This window comes from Miniopterus natalensis, chromosome 17, assembly GCF_054644295.1.
Source record: "Miniopterus natalensis isolate mMinNat1 chromosome 17, mMinNat1.hap1, whole genome shotgun sequence".
Lineage (NCBI taxonomy): Eukaryota > Metazoa > Chordata > Mammalia > Chiroptera > Miniopteridae > Miniopterus > Miniopterus natalensis.
In genome coordinates, this window is record NC_142097.1 from 13,296,011 (window position 1) to 13,312,025 (window position 16,015).

At 42.5% G+C, this 16,015-nt stretch overlaps 2 protein-coding genes across 2 annotated transcripts; one reads left to right on the top strand and one right to left on the bottom strand.

Moving 5' to 3' along the window:
- Positions 1-3,015: 3,015 nt before the first annotated feature.
- Positions 3,016-3,963, bottom strand: LOC107527971 (putative olfactory receptor 3A4). Its single transcript, XM_016200876.2, has one exon. The coding sequence runs from the start codon at positions 3,961-3,963 to the stop codon at positions 3,016-3,018; it is 948 nt and encodes a 315-aa protein (XP_016056362.1).
- Positions 3,964-14,888: 10,925 nt separating this feature from the next.
- LOC107527994 (olfactory receptor 3A1-like) lies at positions 14,889-15,842 on the top strand. Its single transcript, XM_087826543.1, has one exon. It carries the CDS (start codon positions 14,895-14,897, stop codon positions 15,840-15,842), a length of 948 nt encoding a protein of 315 aa, XP_087682669.1. The 5' UTR covers positions 14,889-14,894.
- Positions 15,843-16,015: the final 173 nt, after the last annotated feature.

A 16,015-nucleotide genomic window follows, 5' to 3' on the forward strand; every position in this document is an offset into this window, starting at 1 on the left:
CAAAACTAGAACATCAAATGCCTAGAGCAAGAATGACAAACTCAGATGCCTACAAGGTCCAGGCAGGCGATGTGGTCTGGCGGAGACTCTGATAAACTGGAGAGTACTTGCTGTCTCCAAAGAGGGCCATGGAAATAGCCCTAGATGACTGCCAACAGATGAGAATGAGGGTCCACTGTTCACACATGTCCTTTTCCAAGAAGAGCTGGAAACCAAGGGAAGTCTGATGGTTTTTATTTAAGTACCGTAAACTATGTTTCTATGCTTTGGTTACAGCTAGGGGTCTATTAGCTTGCGAACTCTGTAAGACACAGAGAAATTATTCTTTTTCATTGTTTTCCTAAGTGCAAATGTTCCTAATTATCAGAATTGTAAATTTGTGTGGACTCTTTCCCCAGGGTTCCAAGTGGTGTGTGGGCGTCTCAGAGCTTCTCCGCAGCCAGCTGCTGTAGAGCAGGCAAATGCCACCCTTCCTTGTGCAACTTGCCTGCTTGACCCCCCGAAACACTCTGAATAACTTCTGTCTGCCTCCTGACAAGGGAAATGCAACACCCTGTTTCACAGGATCTTAATTTGTTTATTCTAAACAAGACAGAACAAAAACACTTGAATAATTGAAGAGTTATACCTCGTTCCAGAATGGGAAAACCAGTAATTCAAAGGTGTCAATTCTTCTTAAATTTATACATTGAGACTATCTTGGTAGAACTTTACAAGTGGGTTTAAAATATTAACTTAGAAGGAAGATTATATGAGAGTAAGCAGCTGCAGAAATAGGTAGGCTGGGACATGCCAATGCTAGGGAAAGAAGAGTAACAAGAAAGATCTAACAACTACATATTGCTCTGCATTGTAATGATGAAAAAGTGTAGTGCTGGGAAAGACCGTCCAACAACAGGCCCATAACTATAAAGATATTTAGCAGATGGCAAAGGTATCCTTTCATATCAGTGGAGGGGGGGATCAATGAATCTATCTATTCAAAAATTTTAAAAGGTTCTTTGTTGGTGCAAAACCAATACCAGATACAAAAACTTTATAGAAGAAAAGATTGTGTAATTTAAACTTCTGTATGGCAAAAAAGAAGATCACATGTGCAATATTCATGAGACAAAGATTCAGTATCATTCATAAGAGTACTTCCAAATTTATGAAAGAGACATACATATTTATGTCTCTATATATTTATTATATATTTATATATGTCTATATTTATAATATATAAGTATATATTATAGTATATTTAGAAATAACTATTTCTAGAAATATATATATTTCTAAGATGTTTGTCTTTGTGTGTGTATGTATATATACACACTTTCCTGGTGATTAACTTAGAATTACATTTGTCCTATCATACTGGCAAAGATAGACTTGCTTGTGGAGGTGTTAATTTGCTCAACCTTTTCTGAATATCACTTTGGCAATAAGTTCTCAAGTGCCTTGGAAAGTTCATATCCTTTGACCCAGAAAGTCCATGCACAAGAGTGTGCACAGACGAATGCTCACTGCGTGCAACAGAAGTATCTGCACCAACGCAGATTCACTGATGGAGGGTGTTGGATCCATTGTGTGCCATCCATTCAAAGGATTACTATGCAATCATAGGAAAAGATGAGGAAGGCCTACATTTAGTGTCATGGGAAGATGTTCACCTATATTAAGTGAAAAAAGAGGGTGACAGTTTAGGTATAGAATAATTCTATTTTTGCAAATTTGTATTAAGTATGAAAATTTTTTAACAATTATAGGCTTAATGTCCATAATGATTATCTTTGAGTGGTGAATGAATGGCTAGTCTTAATTTTTATTCCTTTTGTACTTTCTAAATTTTTAATACGCATGCATCTTTATGGCATTATAGGAAAAGCCATTTAAAGCTCTAAATTGACTACAGCAGAGGGAGAGGGCTGGCTTCGGGTATAAGACAGAGATGGCAAAGGTCTCCATTCAGCCAGGAAGACTTTTCCAGATGAGCTGAATCTCTTTCTCTAATTAACTTTATAACATGTAGTTTTTGTTATTGTTGGTCCATATGGTAATGCTCTATCTACCTTGTCTCTATGATTTTTCTAAACAAGGCCTATTCCCTCAGACTTGGGTTTTAAAATTAGTTGTTTTTTTTTCTGTTGGTGTATTTGTTGAAAATTGGCATCCAGCAATTCCCTCAACCTCTACCAGCTGCTTTGGAATAAACTCTAAATTTGTTAAAGGAACAAAAACTTTTTAATTCATATTTCATTTTATTTAAATAGTTTTGGTTTTTTTGGTTAATTCTCACCCAAGGATATTTTTTCCATTGATTTTCAGAGAGTGGAAGGAAGGGGGGAGGGAAGGGGAGAGAGAGAGAGAAACATCCATGTCAGAGAAACACATCTATTGGTCGCCTCCCGAACGAGCCCTGATGGGGGCCAGGGATCGAACCTGCAACCCAGGTACATGCACTTGTCCAGGAATCTAACCCAAAACCCTTCAGTGCACGGGCCAGCGCTCTAACCACTGAGCAACACCGGCCAGGGCTTAAATCTTCATTTTCCTATTACAAGGATCTCCTTTTCCTTTGTTTTCTCTTCCTTGCCCATACCCCTCATTCCACCTTGCGTGTACCCCTTCCTCCTGGAAATGATTTACTTCTTTTGAGAGGCTGCGGTTAAAGAGGTAGCCTGCTTAGGTTCAAACCCCACCTCTGACCTTCATTAGCTGTGTGACTCTGGGCAAGTTACCTAGCCTCTCTGAGCAATGAGATTCCATTTCCTAATCTGTAATTTGTAAATCTGCATGTACTTCAAAGGGTTATTGTGATGATCGAATGAGTTGACAGATGTCAGTCACTTAGAACAATGCCTGTAGTAATCATGATGTAAGTGATAGCTATGCCCATTTTTATTGAACTTTCCTTCCTAAGCCAGTCTCTGATCCCATTTCATCATACCCACATCCACTTGCACTAATCACAGTACCTCATGGAAGCAGTAAGTGGAGCCATAACATTATTTAAGGCCAAAGGAAGGGGTGTCACTTGAGGGGTGGTCTCCTCAGGAGCACCTGCCGAAGAGCTCCCTGCACATCAGGGTTCCGGAGGCTGTAGATGACGGGGTTCAGCATGGGGCTGATGACAGTGTTGAGGATCCCAATCCCCTTGTCTTTGTCCGAAGCTTCCACTGAGCCCAGCCGCATGTAGCTGAAGACGCCTGTCCCATAGAAGATGCCAACCACAGTGAGGTGGGAGCCACATGTGGAGAAGGCCTTCTTCCTGCCCTCGGCAGAGCGGATTCTCAGGACTGCAGCTACCACGTGTGCATAGGACACCGTGATGAGAACCAAAGGGGCCACACCCATGAAGGCTGCTGCTACAAAGAGCAATTGTTCATTGAGCTGGGTGCTGGAGCAGGAGAGCTGGAAGAGCTGTGGGAGGTCACAGTAGAAGTGATTGATCACATTGGGGCCACAGAACTTAAGAGTAGATAAAGCAACAGTTTGGGTCAGCGCGTTGGTGAAGGAAAAGGCACATGACATGCCTGCCAGGGCTTGCTGGAGTCCCCAGCTCATGCGGGTGCTGTAGGTGAGGGGCTGGCAGATGGCCAGGTAGCGGTCATAGGCCATGACCGTCAGCAGGAAGCAGTCCACCCCGGCCAGGAGGTGGAAGAAGAAAAGCTGCGAGAGGCAGGCCCCATAGGGAATGCTTTTCTCACTGGATAGGAAGCGCCTCAGCATGGCAGGGACAGTGACACTGATGCACCCGACATCCAGCAAGGACAAGTTTCCCAGGAAGAAGTACATGGGCGTGTGGAGTTTGGGTTCAATGAGGATGGCAGCCAGGATGCTGAAATTGCCACCAACAGTAACTACATAAGCGAGAAGGAAGATGACAAAGAGGATCAGCTGCAGAGCTGGAGTCTCTGTTAGGCCCAGCAGGACAAACTCAGTGACGACTGAGTCATTTCCTGAGGCTCCCAGATCCATGGCTCTCTTCCACCAGCAGTAGAACTGAGGAAAGCGAAAAGGTGCCAGTGGTGGTAAGCAGAGAATGAGGTCTTGATAGCAACCACCACATGTAGCCATGTCCAGGAGAGGGCCAGGATGTAAGGACACATAAAATTTAATGGGAAAAAGTTAGACTGAGACATAGTAAGAAAAGACAATAAATATGACAATCGGTAAGAACAGTGGAACTGAACAGACTCAAGCAGAGATAGAGAGATGGACTGACATTAAAGGGGAACATATGTAACATCTGAAATGTAAAGGGAAAGATTATTTTCCTGACACCGAAGTTCCAAGAAGAGAATTCCAAGCCTTTAAATGGTGGCGTGGCCATAATTTGGGTGCCCAAGATCCAGAGAATGAAATGGAGGATTCAGAGGAAGGGGAGGGGAAGGCATGTTCCCCTCAACCTGTGCCCCTGCCGTCTCCACATACACATGTGGTCGGCAGCACCGAGATGTTCCATTGCCCAGACTATTAAGAGATTAACTTGTGAAGCCATGAGACTTGCTCTGGACTTTTCAGAAAAAAAAGTAAAATGCAATGAAATGAAAACAGTGAAATTAAGTGAGGAGATATCATTGAGGGCATCTCCATAGCTGGTGACTAGCAACCTTCGTAAGATTTTCTAAATACTAAGATTACACTGTGTTTCTCCATATAGCATCTGGGAAATTTGGGTTCCAAAAATACTGGCCCTTTACTAAATAAAAAAATTTTTAAAAGAGCTTTTGAGTAGGGTGAGAGTTTCCAGGCTTAAGCTCCCAGGTGTGTGTGGTGGATGCACAGTTGAGCTTCTCACAGCTGGATAAGCAGGTGCCCAGACTCTGAATCCCCTCGTGCCTTCGGTTGCACCATCACTTACCTTCTTGCTCACACTCTCCTTGTCCTAACAGCACATCATCAACACACACACTATCAGGGACCTGATGACCAGGTAAGTCTGAAGTCTGTTACAGTGCCGTGGCCTGCCCACACGCAGTCACTTAGACAATGCTTTCCTTTCCCCAGCTCCGAAGTGGTCACGCTGATTAAATACATAGTGATCTGCCTCAACCTCTGCCTGAGAAATGGATATTTTAATCACTCATATGGGATCTGCCCTGAACAGAAAAAGGCTGCACTTGGAGCTCTCCAAGGGGCCAGAGGCATGAGCAGAGGAAGACATTTCCTGATGATTAATGTTGAGAATAAAGTCCTCAAGTCCATAACAGGTCAACCACCATCTAATGGTCCGGCTTGTTCTGTAGGGACATGTTGTTCTGACCACCACTCCAAACTCAGTCTCTCCAGACCAAACTGGCCTTCATTCTCAATCTACTCTTGACGTAACTATTGGGTAACAGCCTTGCTACCCTCCCAGTTAGTAAAGTTTAAAACTTGAGTCATCACTGACTCCTTCCCCTCTCTAACCCTGACATTCAAGCCCCGATGTCTCACTGGATCTTTTCAGGACAAGAGAGAAGCCATTCCAGAGCTCAGAGGATGAACTTCACTTGTAAGGAAACCAGGTTGAGCACGTGCAGTGAGATGGCACTCACCCAGTCAAGAGGATGAGCACTTCTTGGGCAAAGAGGAGAGAAAGTTTTGGCAGCCCAGAGGCCTCCCCCTCAGAGGAGATAGCTTATAAGGGCAGAGAGTCAAAGAGACAAACAACTCAGCTGACATCATTTTCACATTGGGATTTTCCTCTGTTTCACTGTTACCCCGAGAGGCCTCAGAAATTAGCACCTTCCAGGGGGAGCCAGAGCCTGATGAACACCTGCTTTTGTCGCAGACATAATGATGTCTGTCAAATACCTTTAACATGTTTTGGACTTTTTCAAAGTGTTTCCAAAGTGTTGCCGTTCCTCATGAATATGGCAACATTCAGTTATTTGGCAAAAATGTTTTTGAGCACTTACTATGAACCTGCACTCTTATCAGCATTTCACAGAGTTAAGATGAATCTCAGGAAGTCTTCAAGTGCAGAAAAGGTCGCACAGTGCTGGGGATGAAGTTGGGACTTTGGGTTTCTGGCCTAGTCCAGCCTATTATTATGGGAGGGGAAGAGTAGGGACTCATGACTTGCTAGCCTTGCCTGCAGCGTGGGGCTGAAAGGAGGGTGGACCCTGGGGTAGGATCTGCTCCTGTCTCATTCCTGGAGCAGTGTCCTATCCATCACCTCACAGGGTCCCCTCACATCTTCCATCACGGCTTACTTGAACCGTCCTTGAACCCAACTTCTCTTCTAGTCTCAAACAAATGCTTAGCCTTTTCTCTGCTCCCACCGTGTAACCCAGGCCCTTTAGCATCCTGACCCTAAATGTCTTCCAGCCTCATGCCCTAACACCATAAAGGAAGGTCAAGGTCTGAAATACCTTCTAGACCAGGGTCCACTCTACTTTTCTAACTCCTGAAATCAGCTTTGGGCATCAAATACAACCTTTAACAATTTCCCACTGGCTCTCATTAGCAAGTTAAGGAGAAGGTCCTTGCAGGATCAATTGAGGAGGCTCATAGTGGCTCAAGGCTCTCATAGGCCAAGGAGGAGTTGGCAGAGAATTAAGATGAATTGGGATCACTGTTGACAGCTGTCCATGGAAGGGAACCTCTAGGTCACAGAGCCCAAATGGAACCCATTATTGCACATTCCCCTCCTGACATAAAAAAAGGTTGTGTTCCCTCCCTGGAAAGCCTCCTTTTCTCACACCCTGTTAACCCAGGAAACTCCATCCTTGAAGATCCATCTCAGGTCTTCTCTCTCCCAGGAGACTGTCCATGAGCCCCTCCGTCTGGGTGTTCTTCCTCTATACTCCCATAGCGGTCGAAGGGCAATGCATGCTGGTGATACTCAATTTTTATTTCCAGCTTTTAAAAACTATCTGTATATTTTGAGCTCCATGTGGTTATATTAGTCTTCAAAATTTGATAATGACTTTCTAACATTCTATCATTTGCCTATGCCAAAATTTACTTAACCATTGGGTATTTAGTTTCCAGTTTTTCACTATTATAAATAATAATGCAACCAAGTCTCTGCATCTCTGATTCTTGTCCTATGTGCTGAGTAGTTTTTACCCCCAATTTGTGCAAGGGTCTTGTCTCAGCCATCAGTCCTCTACATTCTCAAGACTAGATTCTTACATCATGACGAAAGTGCAAACTACTTAATTATTTATCTTTTTCGGGGGCAGAGGAAACATGTACTCTTCATATCTCCACCTATATTCTCCATATCCTTTGACTATATCTTTATTTTGATGTGAGTTTTAACTGGCTTCAAGGTCTGGTGACTTGCTTGTTAACAGAGGTATTTTAACTCAGTTAACTGTGAAGGGAAAGAAGAAAGATCTATTATAGAAACACATGGCAATTCAAAGCTCTCATGTAATCAAGATCAACTAGTGGAAAGGAAGCAACTGCTTGAGTTTTTACCATTTAATTTATATTAGGACTTGCGAGGAGGAAGATGCTGACGACAATGACGGTTATGTCATTTACTTACAGATGATTGTGATACAGATTTTACTCAACAGGATGACCTTACTACAAGGCTCAGAACTGAAAAAAAATCTCTTTTTAAAAAATTATTTTATCTTTGATGAATAATACTTTCCCCTATTAGTTTTATTCTGAGTGCATTTAATACATAAAACACTAACAATATATACATCTAACAAATACATAAAGACAGTATATAACAAAATAAATGCTGCACATGTGGTGGTTCTCAGCTTGAGAATGAAAGTTACCTCACCTAGAACTGAAACAAATATGGCAGTGATTGGAGAGTCCTGATGAAGTCAGCTTCCACGAGGGATGGTAGAGCCTCCTGGAAGAGGGTGGAGAGAGTTGATACGCCCAAGTCTAAAGACAATGCATAGAATATCAGAGAGAAGCTTATCTTCTGGTGCCATTCCCCGGTAGTCCCACCTCCAATTCACACTGATTTCAAAGAAGAGAGAGATTTAATAAAGAGATGGTGAATATAAAGTTATCTTGATAATTCCCTTATTGGTAAGTTACTTAAAATTTCCCCTTAGGCGTAGAGCTTTTCTATACTTAGAACAGATTCCTAGAAGTGGTTTCAAAGATTATGAAGACTGGTATATGTGATAGCAAAGTAGACTGTTTCCCCCTAACATTTTATTGTAAAAAATTTCAAACATATGGTAAAGTTCAAATAGTTATTCAGTCAGCTTTTTTGACTTAAGAATGATTGAGCTCCTAGAAGATCGTGAAGATATTCCATAGACTATTTTAAAGATTTTACAATTTTTCTCTTCAATGTAAGTATCTCATCCACCTGAAACTGATTTTTGTGCACGGAGTGAGAAAGGCATTTAGGGTTATTTTTTTCTCTGTGGGTACCTGATTGTCCCAGCATTGCTACTGAAAGGCCTGTCTTTTTCCTACTGTTCTGTTGGCTACCTACGTTACATATCAAATTTCTACATATTATTTCCTCTACTTTGTTCTTTTGGTTTATTTCTCTAATTTCACTAAAATATGACATGTTTTTAATTACTATACCTTTAAAATGTGTTATGATGTCTTGTGGGGCTCAGAGAGATTTAGTAGCTCACCTGATGGAGCAGCTTAGTGAGACAGTAAAACTGTTGGTCAGTGGAGGGTGCCTGGGGAATGAGCAGAATGAGCATGACTTAGACGTGGAACCCCAGGCTCATCCACTGCTTGACGGACACTGGGCACATTGTAAGATGGGCGGCAAGCATCTGAAGGTGGAAAAGTTCCCACTAACTCTCTCCCCGTTGCCTAATATCTTATAGGTGCTTATCTTATAGGCACCTACAACTGACCATGAAAGGGCTGGAAAGGACTGGCACCAACATCAGAGCACGGGAGAGACAGTCACAGGGGTGTATGATGTGGTAACGGTTTTTTTTGAAGCAGTTGGAAGAAAAGATGACAGAAAGTTGTATAGAAAATTGTTAAAACCACCTGATGAGGTTTGAGTTCCAGCTCTGCTACGTTCTAGATGTATAACATCAGGCCAGTTACTAAATCTCCCCCACATACAAGAATCAACCAATGAATGCATAAATAAGTGGGACAACATATTGATGTTTCTCTCTTTCTTTCTCTTTAAAAAATCAATCAATGAAAAAATATTTGTTGATCCCCTCCCAAGAACTGTAAGCATATTTATATTTAATTTTCAGACCAACCTTGTGTGGTCAGAGATGTTCTCATTTCACAGATGAGGAAACTGAAGTCCAGAGGAGTTCAGCATCTGGCCTTGAGTCACACCTTAATAATTGAAAAGTGAGTCTGACTATATACGGTGCCCACGCTTTTCATATCACACCAGGCTGCCTCGGCAAAGTATGAGGAGTTGGGGTCCTACAGCTGAGGAAATGCAAAGTCTCTGTTTGTATTTGGTGAGTAGTCTCTGGTTGAACAAGGAGTAGAACAGTGAGGGAGTGCTAGATAACCTCGCTCTATTCTCTGTTAACTAATCTCATCATTAGGACCCTCAACTTCTAAGGGCCTGGCCTAAAAAATCAGAGTGGGGGATGATATCCCTGGGGACCTCATGGCCCCTTCTAACACAATCCAGTTCTTCCACTGTTACTTCCAGAATCACTATGGGATGCCACCCTACAAAGATGCAACCCCAGTGGCCCCCACTAACAAGGTCCTGAGACAGAAGGTATTGCATTCCTGAGGACTCATTAGGAAACTGAGTTTGGAAAAGGCTTCTTTCCTTTGCCTCCTTTCTAGTGCCTCCTCTCATCTCCACGTCAAGGCAGGGGGTCAACTGCTGTATGCTCAGAGCCCTTCTTTTGGCCAGGAATTTGGGAGACCAAAATACTCAGTCTGGGCTGTGCTGTTCTTGTGAGATAAATGAGATTAATAACACTCCCTAGTCACCCCCATGGAACCAGTATGAGAAGTGGAATAAAGCTGGATGTAAGGCCGTTTTGAGTAAATCAAAAGTATCACAAAGTTGTGAAGCATCATTACTGGGTTCATTAAGGGCTGGGTAGTTTCTAGGTCTGTGGTTCCCCAAACCCCCAACCTTTCCTGGGAGAGCTAATTTTTGAGGTCCCCAGGTGATGGCACTGCAGTTGGTAGAGCCTCACAACAGAGATGATCTCATCTCTCTTTCACATATTTTCTTACATATGGCCCTTCCTAGCTTCCTGGGGCTTGGGCCCACACAGCACAGCACCGCACTCCTTTCCCCTTCCTTCACCAGGAACCTCTCTGGCTCTGTACCTGTAACAAGGTGAGTAATCTTCAAGGTCTCCCTTCAGCTCCCTAATAATAGAGAAGGAACTTGAGTTGCTACAAAGTGAGTCAAACCTCTTATTTCACACAGGATTCAGTAGGGAAAAGGGGTCTTGCTTGGAGTAACATATCAAGTGAGGGAAAGATCTGGGACCTTCCTATGCCAGACCACTTTGCCAACACCTCTCATTCTTGGATGAATACTTTCTGTTTTTATCAGAGTGCATATGAGGGCATTCATCAAATTCAACCTTCCTGCTGAACCCATTCCTTAGGTAGCAACCTTGGGCCAGACCCTACATCAGAGGTCCTGATAGATTCTTTGTCATCAGAAGTATTTAATTAGAATGTCAGATCGAGGAGCCATGAACACTCGGTAAAGGCAGCCTGGAGCTCATTCTGGACACCTGAATGGTAATCTAGGAGAACCTCTTCAGTTAAGGTCACCACAGTGATTTTGTTTAAGATGGACTTCTTAGATGATAGACCAGTGGTCATCCTAGAGTCTTGGTGGTGATAAGCAAGCTTCACCAAGACAGAATAGGGGTTACATGACATCTCTGTGGGTGTCCTCTTCTTGCCTAGCCTCATTTATTCATAGAGGCTATCCCTTCCTAGCTGTCAAATTTTGGGGGGCTGGTTTCAAGAAACGACATACGTCAGTGAATGGATTGTTTTAGCTACTGTCTTAGTTATTCTTGATACCCCATCTAGACAAAGGGAGCAGAGAGTCCTACAGCAATACTTCTGTGTCTTTTACTCTGACTTACACCTCCCTTAAAACATTTCACTCTTTCATTGTCTTGCATAAATGCCAGCTCATCCAGAAAACCTTTCCCAACCCCTATAGCTCAATCTGATACCCCCTTTCACTGAAAACTTGTTCATCTATGGTCTTAGTTGCCAAGTTCATCCATTTATTTATTTCAGAAATATTGAGCACCTACTATGTACAAAGTGTGATGATGAACTTTGAGAATGCAGAGTTGGGTCAGGCATAAATCTGTCCAGAAGCCACTTAGAGTGGGTAAAAGAGTAGTGGGGTGCTCTAGAGAGGTTAGCAAAGATAGTACTATGAAAAATACAAATAAAGTCCTGCAGTTTAAGGGAGAGGAGTTTGATAGGGAGAAGGACCAGGACCACTTTTATAGAAGAGAAACATTTTAGTTAAATCTTAAAGGATTTGAGCACTTGTAGTTAGCGAAAGAACATTCCAGATAAAATAAACAGTTGGAGCAAAGATAAGGAGGTATGAAATCAAAAGAGTGTGAAACCTTATAACTCAAGTTAAAATGGATTTGAGAGAGCAATTGGGAGGTAGTTTAATTATTCTTTAATTATTTAATATGTGTGGGAGCTGTTTTGCTCTCACTGATGTCAATGAACATAGTATTTATTGAATGAGCCTAGATCCATAATTAGACCCAGAGGGTGACACAAGAATCATAGATTTCAGAGATTTTAGGAGACACGGCATCAAATTTCTCACTCACCCTGGAATCCTCTATGCAGCATCCCCTAAAACTGACAGTCATGCAACATGGGGATCTAATTTGGATTCTGGAATTGAGGCTTCCACCAACTCTCCCTGAAAGTATGCAGTGGCTTCTCTGCCTTATTTGTATATGTAAAACCAACCTTTATAGAAAAGTGGACATCTCTAGGGTCTAGAGGATTCAGTTGCTGGCCAGGAGATCAGGGGATGGAAGAAGGCAGCCAGAGGCCATTGGAGTGGTCCAGGGACTGTCCAGACAGGGCTAGAGGATATTCATGACAAGGACTTTGCAAGGTACCCTAAACTTTTATATTTTTCTATATTTGTCATTTTTTATGCACTATCTATAATTTTCAGAAAAACTTGTAACATGAGAAAGACCCAGGTTCTGTTTTGAGAGAATAGCAAGAAAGAGTGATGATGGTGGAGGGGAGGTCACAAAGGCAGGGGTGGGTGAGACTGTAGCCTGCCATCGACAGCAGAAGTCCATGAGATGCAACATTGAAGAAGCATGGAAAGCAGGCTCATTTGTGTGGGGCAATCTTTGGGAAAATGAAATCAGAGGGCTGGAAGGCAGACTTTTGGTGCCTGAGAAACACCTTTAGGAACCTACAGTTCTCTGATATTTGGTGGCAGATTTAGAAAAACTGAATCAAACAGACATATCAGAGGAAAGGTTCTCACAGGATAGGTGAAAGAGGAGAGCCGCAGAGTGGACTGAAAAGCAGAATGAAGTGAGGCAGGTGCTGTTTGTAACCGTGACCTACCTATCCAAAGAGCCTGCTTGTTCACAAGCTACTACGACAGGTCTGTCTGTGAACAAGAGAGTGTGCGGTTTGCAAGGCACAGCCACAAAGAGCAGGGAATAGGTTTCTCAGTTAGAAAAGTCTCCAGGTCCATCCACTCTGTTGTAAAAGGTAAGAGTTTCGTCCCTTTTATGGTCGCATAGTATTCCATTGTGTAAATGTACCACACTATATTTTTAAAAATCCATCAAAAAGAGAGAAAAAAGTCAAAGAAATCAATTTAATATGTAAAAAGTACACATAGTCTTAAAACCCCATCTTCTGCTAAAGCATGCACATAGAGAAGAAAACAGGCCACAAGCTTCAACTGACAAATAGGGCATACATTAATTTGGGCAGAAACTGGTAAGTAATTTGGCTGTTTTGTTACAAGTAGATTTTTTTTTTAAGGAAGCACAATGGAGCAAATGTTATTTCTTCATTAAGCAGTGAGGCAAATTGGGATTCATATAGCACTCTAAACCTTTACTCAATCTGCTGGCTAGCAGCACCTTGAACTTGCTGGAAACATGACAGAGACGAGCCACTGAGCTACTATTGCTAGCCTTTAAAGATCTCTGTAATCTGGAAGAAACAGAACATTACAGTATATATTTATTATTATAAAGTAATCTGATTCATTCTAGATCATTTGAAAGCAAAAGAAAAGTGGGGGCGGGGGGAAGGAATTAAAAATCTCTCATATTCCTACCAGTCAGTGGAACTGGGCCATTTTTTTCTAGGAATCTGCATATATAATTCAGGTATAAATTTACTTCCAGCTTTACCTTCAATTTTATATTATGAAATTTACCTTACAATTGGGACTTTTGGGTTTTATAGCTGATTCTTGTTGGCATAGAAGGTGTCTCTTGACTTGTATGTAATTTTAGAAATTGAACTTGCTAATATCTTAATAATTCTAAGAGTTTTCCCCTTTTTATTTTTCCTGTCTTCCGTTTTCTATGTAGAGCATTGTTTCCAAATTACTCCTTTCATTCTCATTTCTATTATTTAAATATTTTATTTCTCTTCGGTTAAACCTTTAGAATAATGGAAATACTTGAAGTAACAGAGACCATTCCTTCTTGCTTTCCTTTCTTTTTTCTTTTTTCTCTACATCAGAAATGTGTGTAGACATTTATGAATTGCCTTTTAGAAAATTGTCCTCTTTTAAAGCCAATTAGTATGCTATAATATAAAAAATAGATTTACTAATATTAAATCACCACCTCTTTCCTATTAAATCTATTATATAATGGTGGGTTTCATTTATTGTACTTCAGATTTTTGTGTACATATTATCAGTGAGGGTAATGTAGAATGATTTCTTTTTCGGCTATTATTATTACATTTTAGTATTCAGTTCTGCTAACTTTAAAAAATGAGTTGGAAAGCTTTCATTTTTTCTAAGTAAATAAAGTTTGGTACATGATAATTTTATTTCCATTGATAGTTTAACATAATTGGCATCAGAAGTATGTGAGCCTGGAGCCTATACACGGAAGTACATAACTGACACTATTTTTTCTATTTTTTTCACTTGTAACTAGCTCATGTGGTGTGGGAACTATCTTTGACTTGATTGTCCAAATATAGGAGCAAATAGCATTCCATTATTATTTGATTTATTTTTGGCCTGTAGTTACACCACCTTTGCAATTCCTAGTGTTGCTTATTTTTACATTTTTCTTGATCAGATATTTTCTAGGTATTTATTCCTTTGTAATATTTTTGAAAGGACTTATAATTGCCCTAGCCAGTTTGGCTCAGTGGTTAGCCATCAGCCTGCGGACTGAAGGGTCCCGGGTTCGATTCTGGCCAAGGGGACATACCTCAGTTGCAGGCTGTATTCCCGGCCCTGGTTGAAGCTTGCGCAGGAGGCAACCAATCGATGTGTCTCTCTCCCATCAATGTTTCTCTCTCTCTCCTTCTCTCCCTACCACTCTTTCTGAAAAGCAATGGAAAAAAAAAATCCTCCAGTGAGGATTAAAAAAAAAAAGAAAGAAAAATAAAGAACTTATGATCAATTCTTCAATTCCTTTTTATTTTACTATCTGTTCATTTTTACTTTTAGCATTATTCGCCCCCCGCCTCCCCCCGCAAATCTCCTCATATAGGTTGTTGGTGGGAGGACCTGATTCCCTGATTCTAGGGAACAAAGGAAATAAGAATTTATACACCTTTCATGACAAGGTGGGGGGAGTCCAAGGTAGTTGCGGCACCAGCCAGCTCCCCTAGAAGCTGGGTAAAGACTGAAGTGAAGACAGAGAGACGGTTAATGAGTGAGGTGTGGCCTCAGGTGTGGGAAAATAACCACTAAGACACATGAGAATTTACCAAATTGGGAAGACTGCTCCTTTCCACTATGAGATGCCTTCTTACAGGTACTCATGGAGCCAGAATCTGGGGCCAATGGAACAGCCGTTACCGAGTTCATCCTGCTGGGCCTGGTGGAGACACCGGAGCTGTGGCCACTTGTCTTTGTGCTTTTCCTCTTTGCCTACCTGGCCACAGTCGGGGGCAACCTCAGCATCCTGGCTGCCATCTTGGGGGAGCCCAAACTCCACACCCCCATGTACTTCTTCCTGGGGAACCTCTCAGTGCTGGACGTTGGATGTGTCACTGTCACTGTTCCTTCAATGTTGAGTCGGCTCCTGTCCCACAAGCGTGCCGTTCCCTATGGGGCCTGCCTCACACAGCTTTTCTTCTTCCATCAGTTGGCTGGGACAGACTGCTTCCTGTTGACCGCCATGGCCTATGACCGCTACCTGGCCATCTGCCGGCCCCTCACTTACAGCACCCGCATGAGCCAGATGGTCCAGAGGATATTGGTGGCTGCGTCCTGGGCCTGTGCCTTCACCAACGCATTGACCCACACTGTGGCCATATCCACGCTCAACTTCTGTGGTCCCAATGTGATCAATCACTTCTACTGTGACCTCCCACAGCTCTTCCAGCTCTCTTGCTCCAGCACCCAACTCAATGAGCTGCTGCTCTTTGGTCTGGGTATCCTCATGGCAGGGGCACCTGTGATTCTTATTGTCACTTCATACATCCATGTGGCAGCTGCAGTTCTACGAATCCGCTCTGCTGAGGGCAGGAAGAAGGCCTTCTCCACGTGTGGCTCCCACCTCACTGTGGTTGGCATCTTTTATGGGACCGGTGTCTTCAGCTACATGAGGATGGGCTCAGTGGAGGCTTCAGACAAGGACAAGGGGATTGGGATCCTCAACACTGTCATCAGCCCCATGCTGAACCCCATCATCTACAGCCTCCGGAACCCTGACGTGCAGGGCGCCCTGCATAAAGTGCTCATGGGGAAGCGATCTCTTGCATGAAAGGTGTCTCAGGAGGGTAGAACCACAGCGACTGGTCTTTGCCTTTCTTAGATCCTTGAGCCTGATGACTTTTGCTAGGAGTGAGACTTCTTGTTCCCTAGGAGGCTCTCCATAACAATGGGTGTGCAGGTGCTGTAGACCAGAACCCTTGGCTCATTGCCACTTTGTCCTTC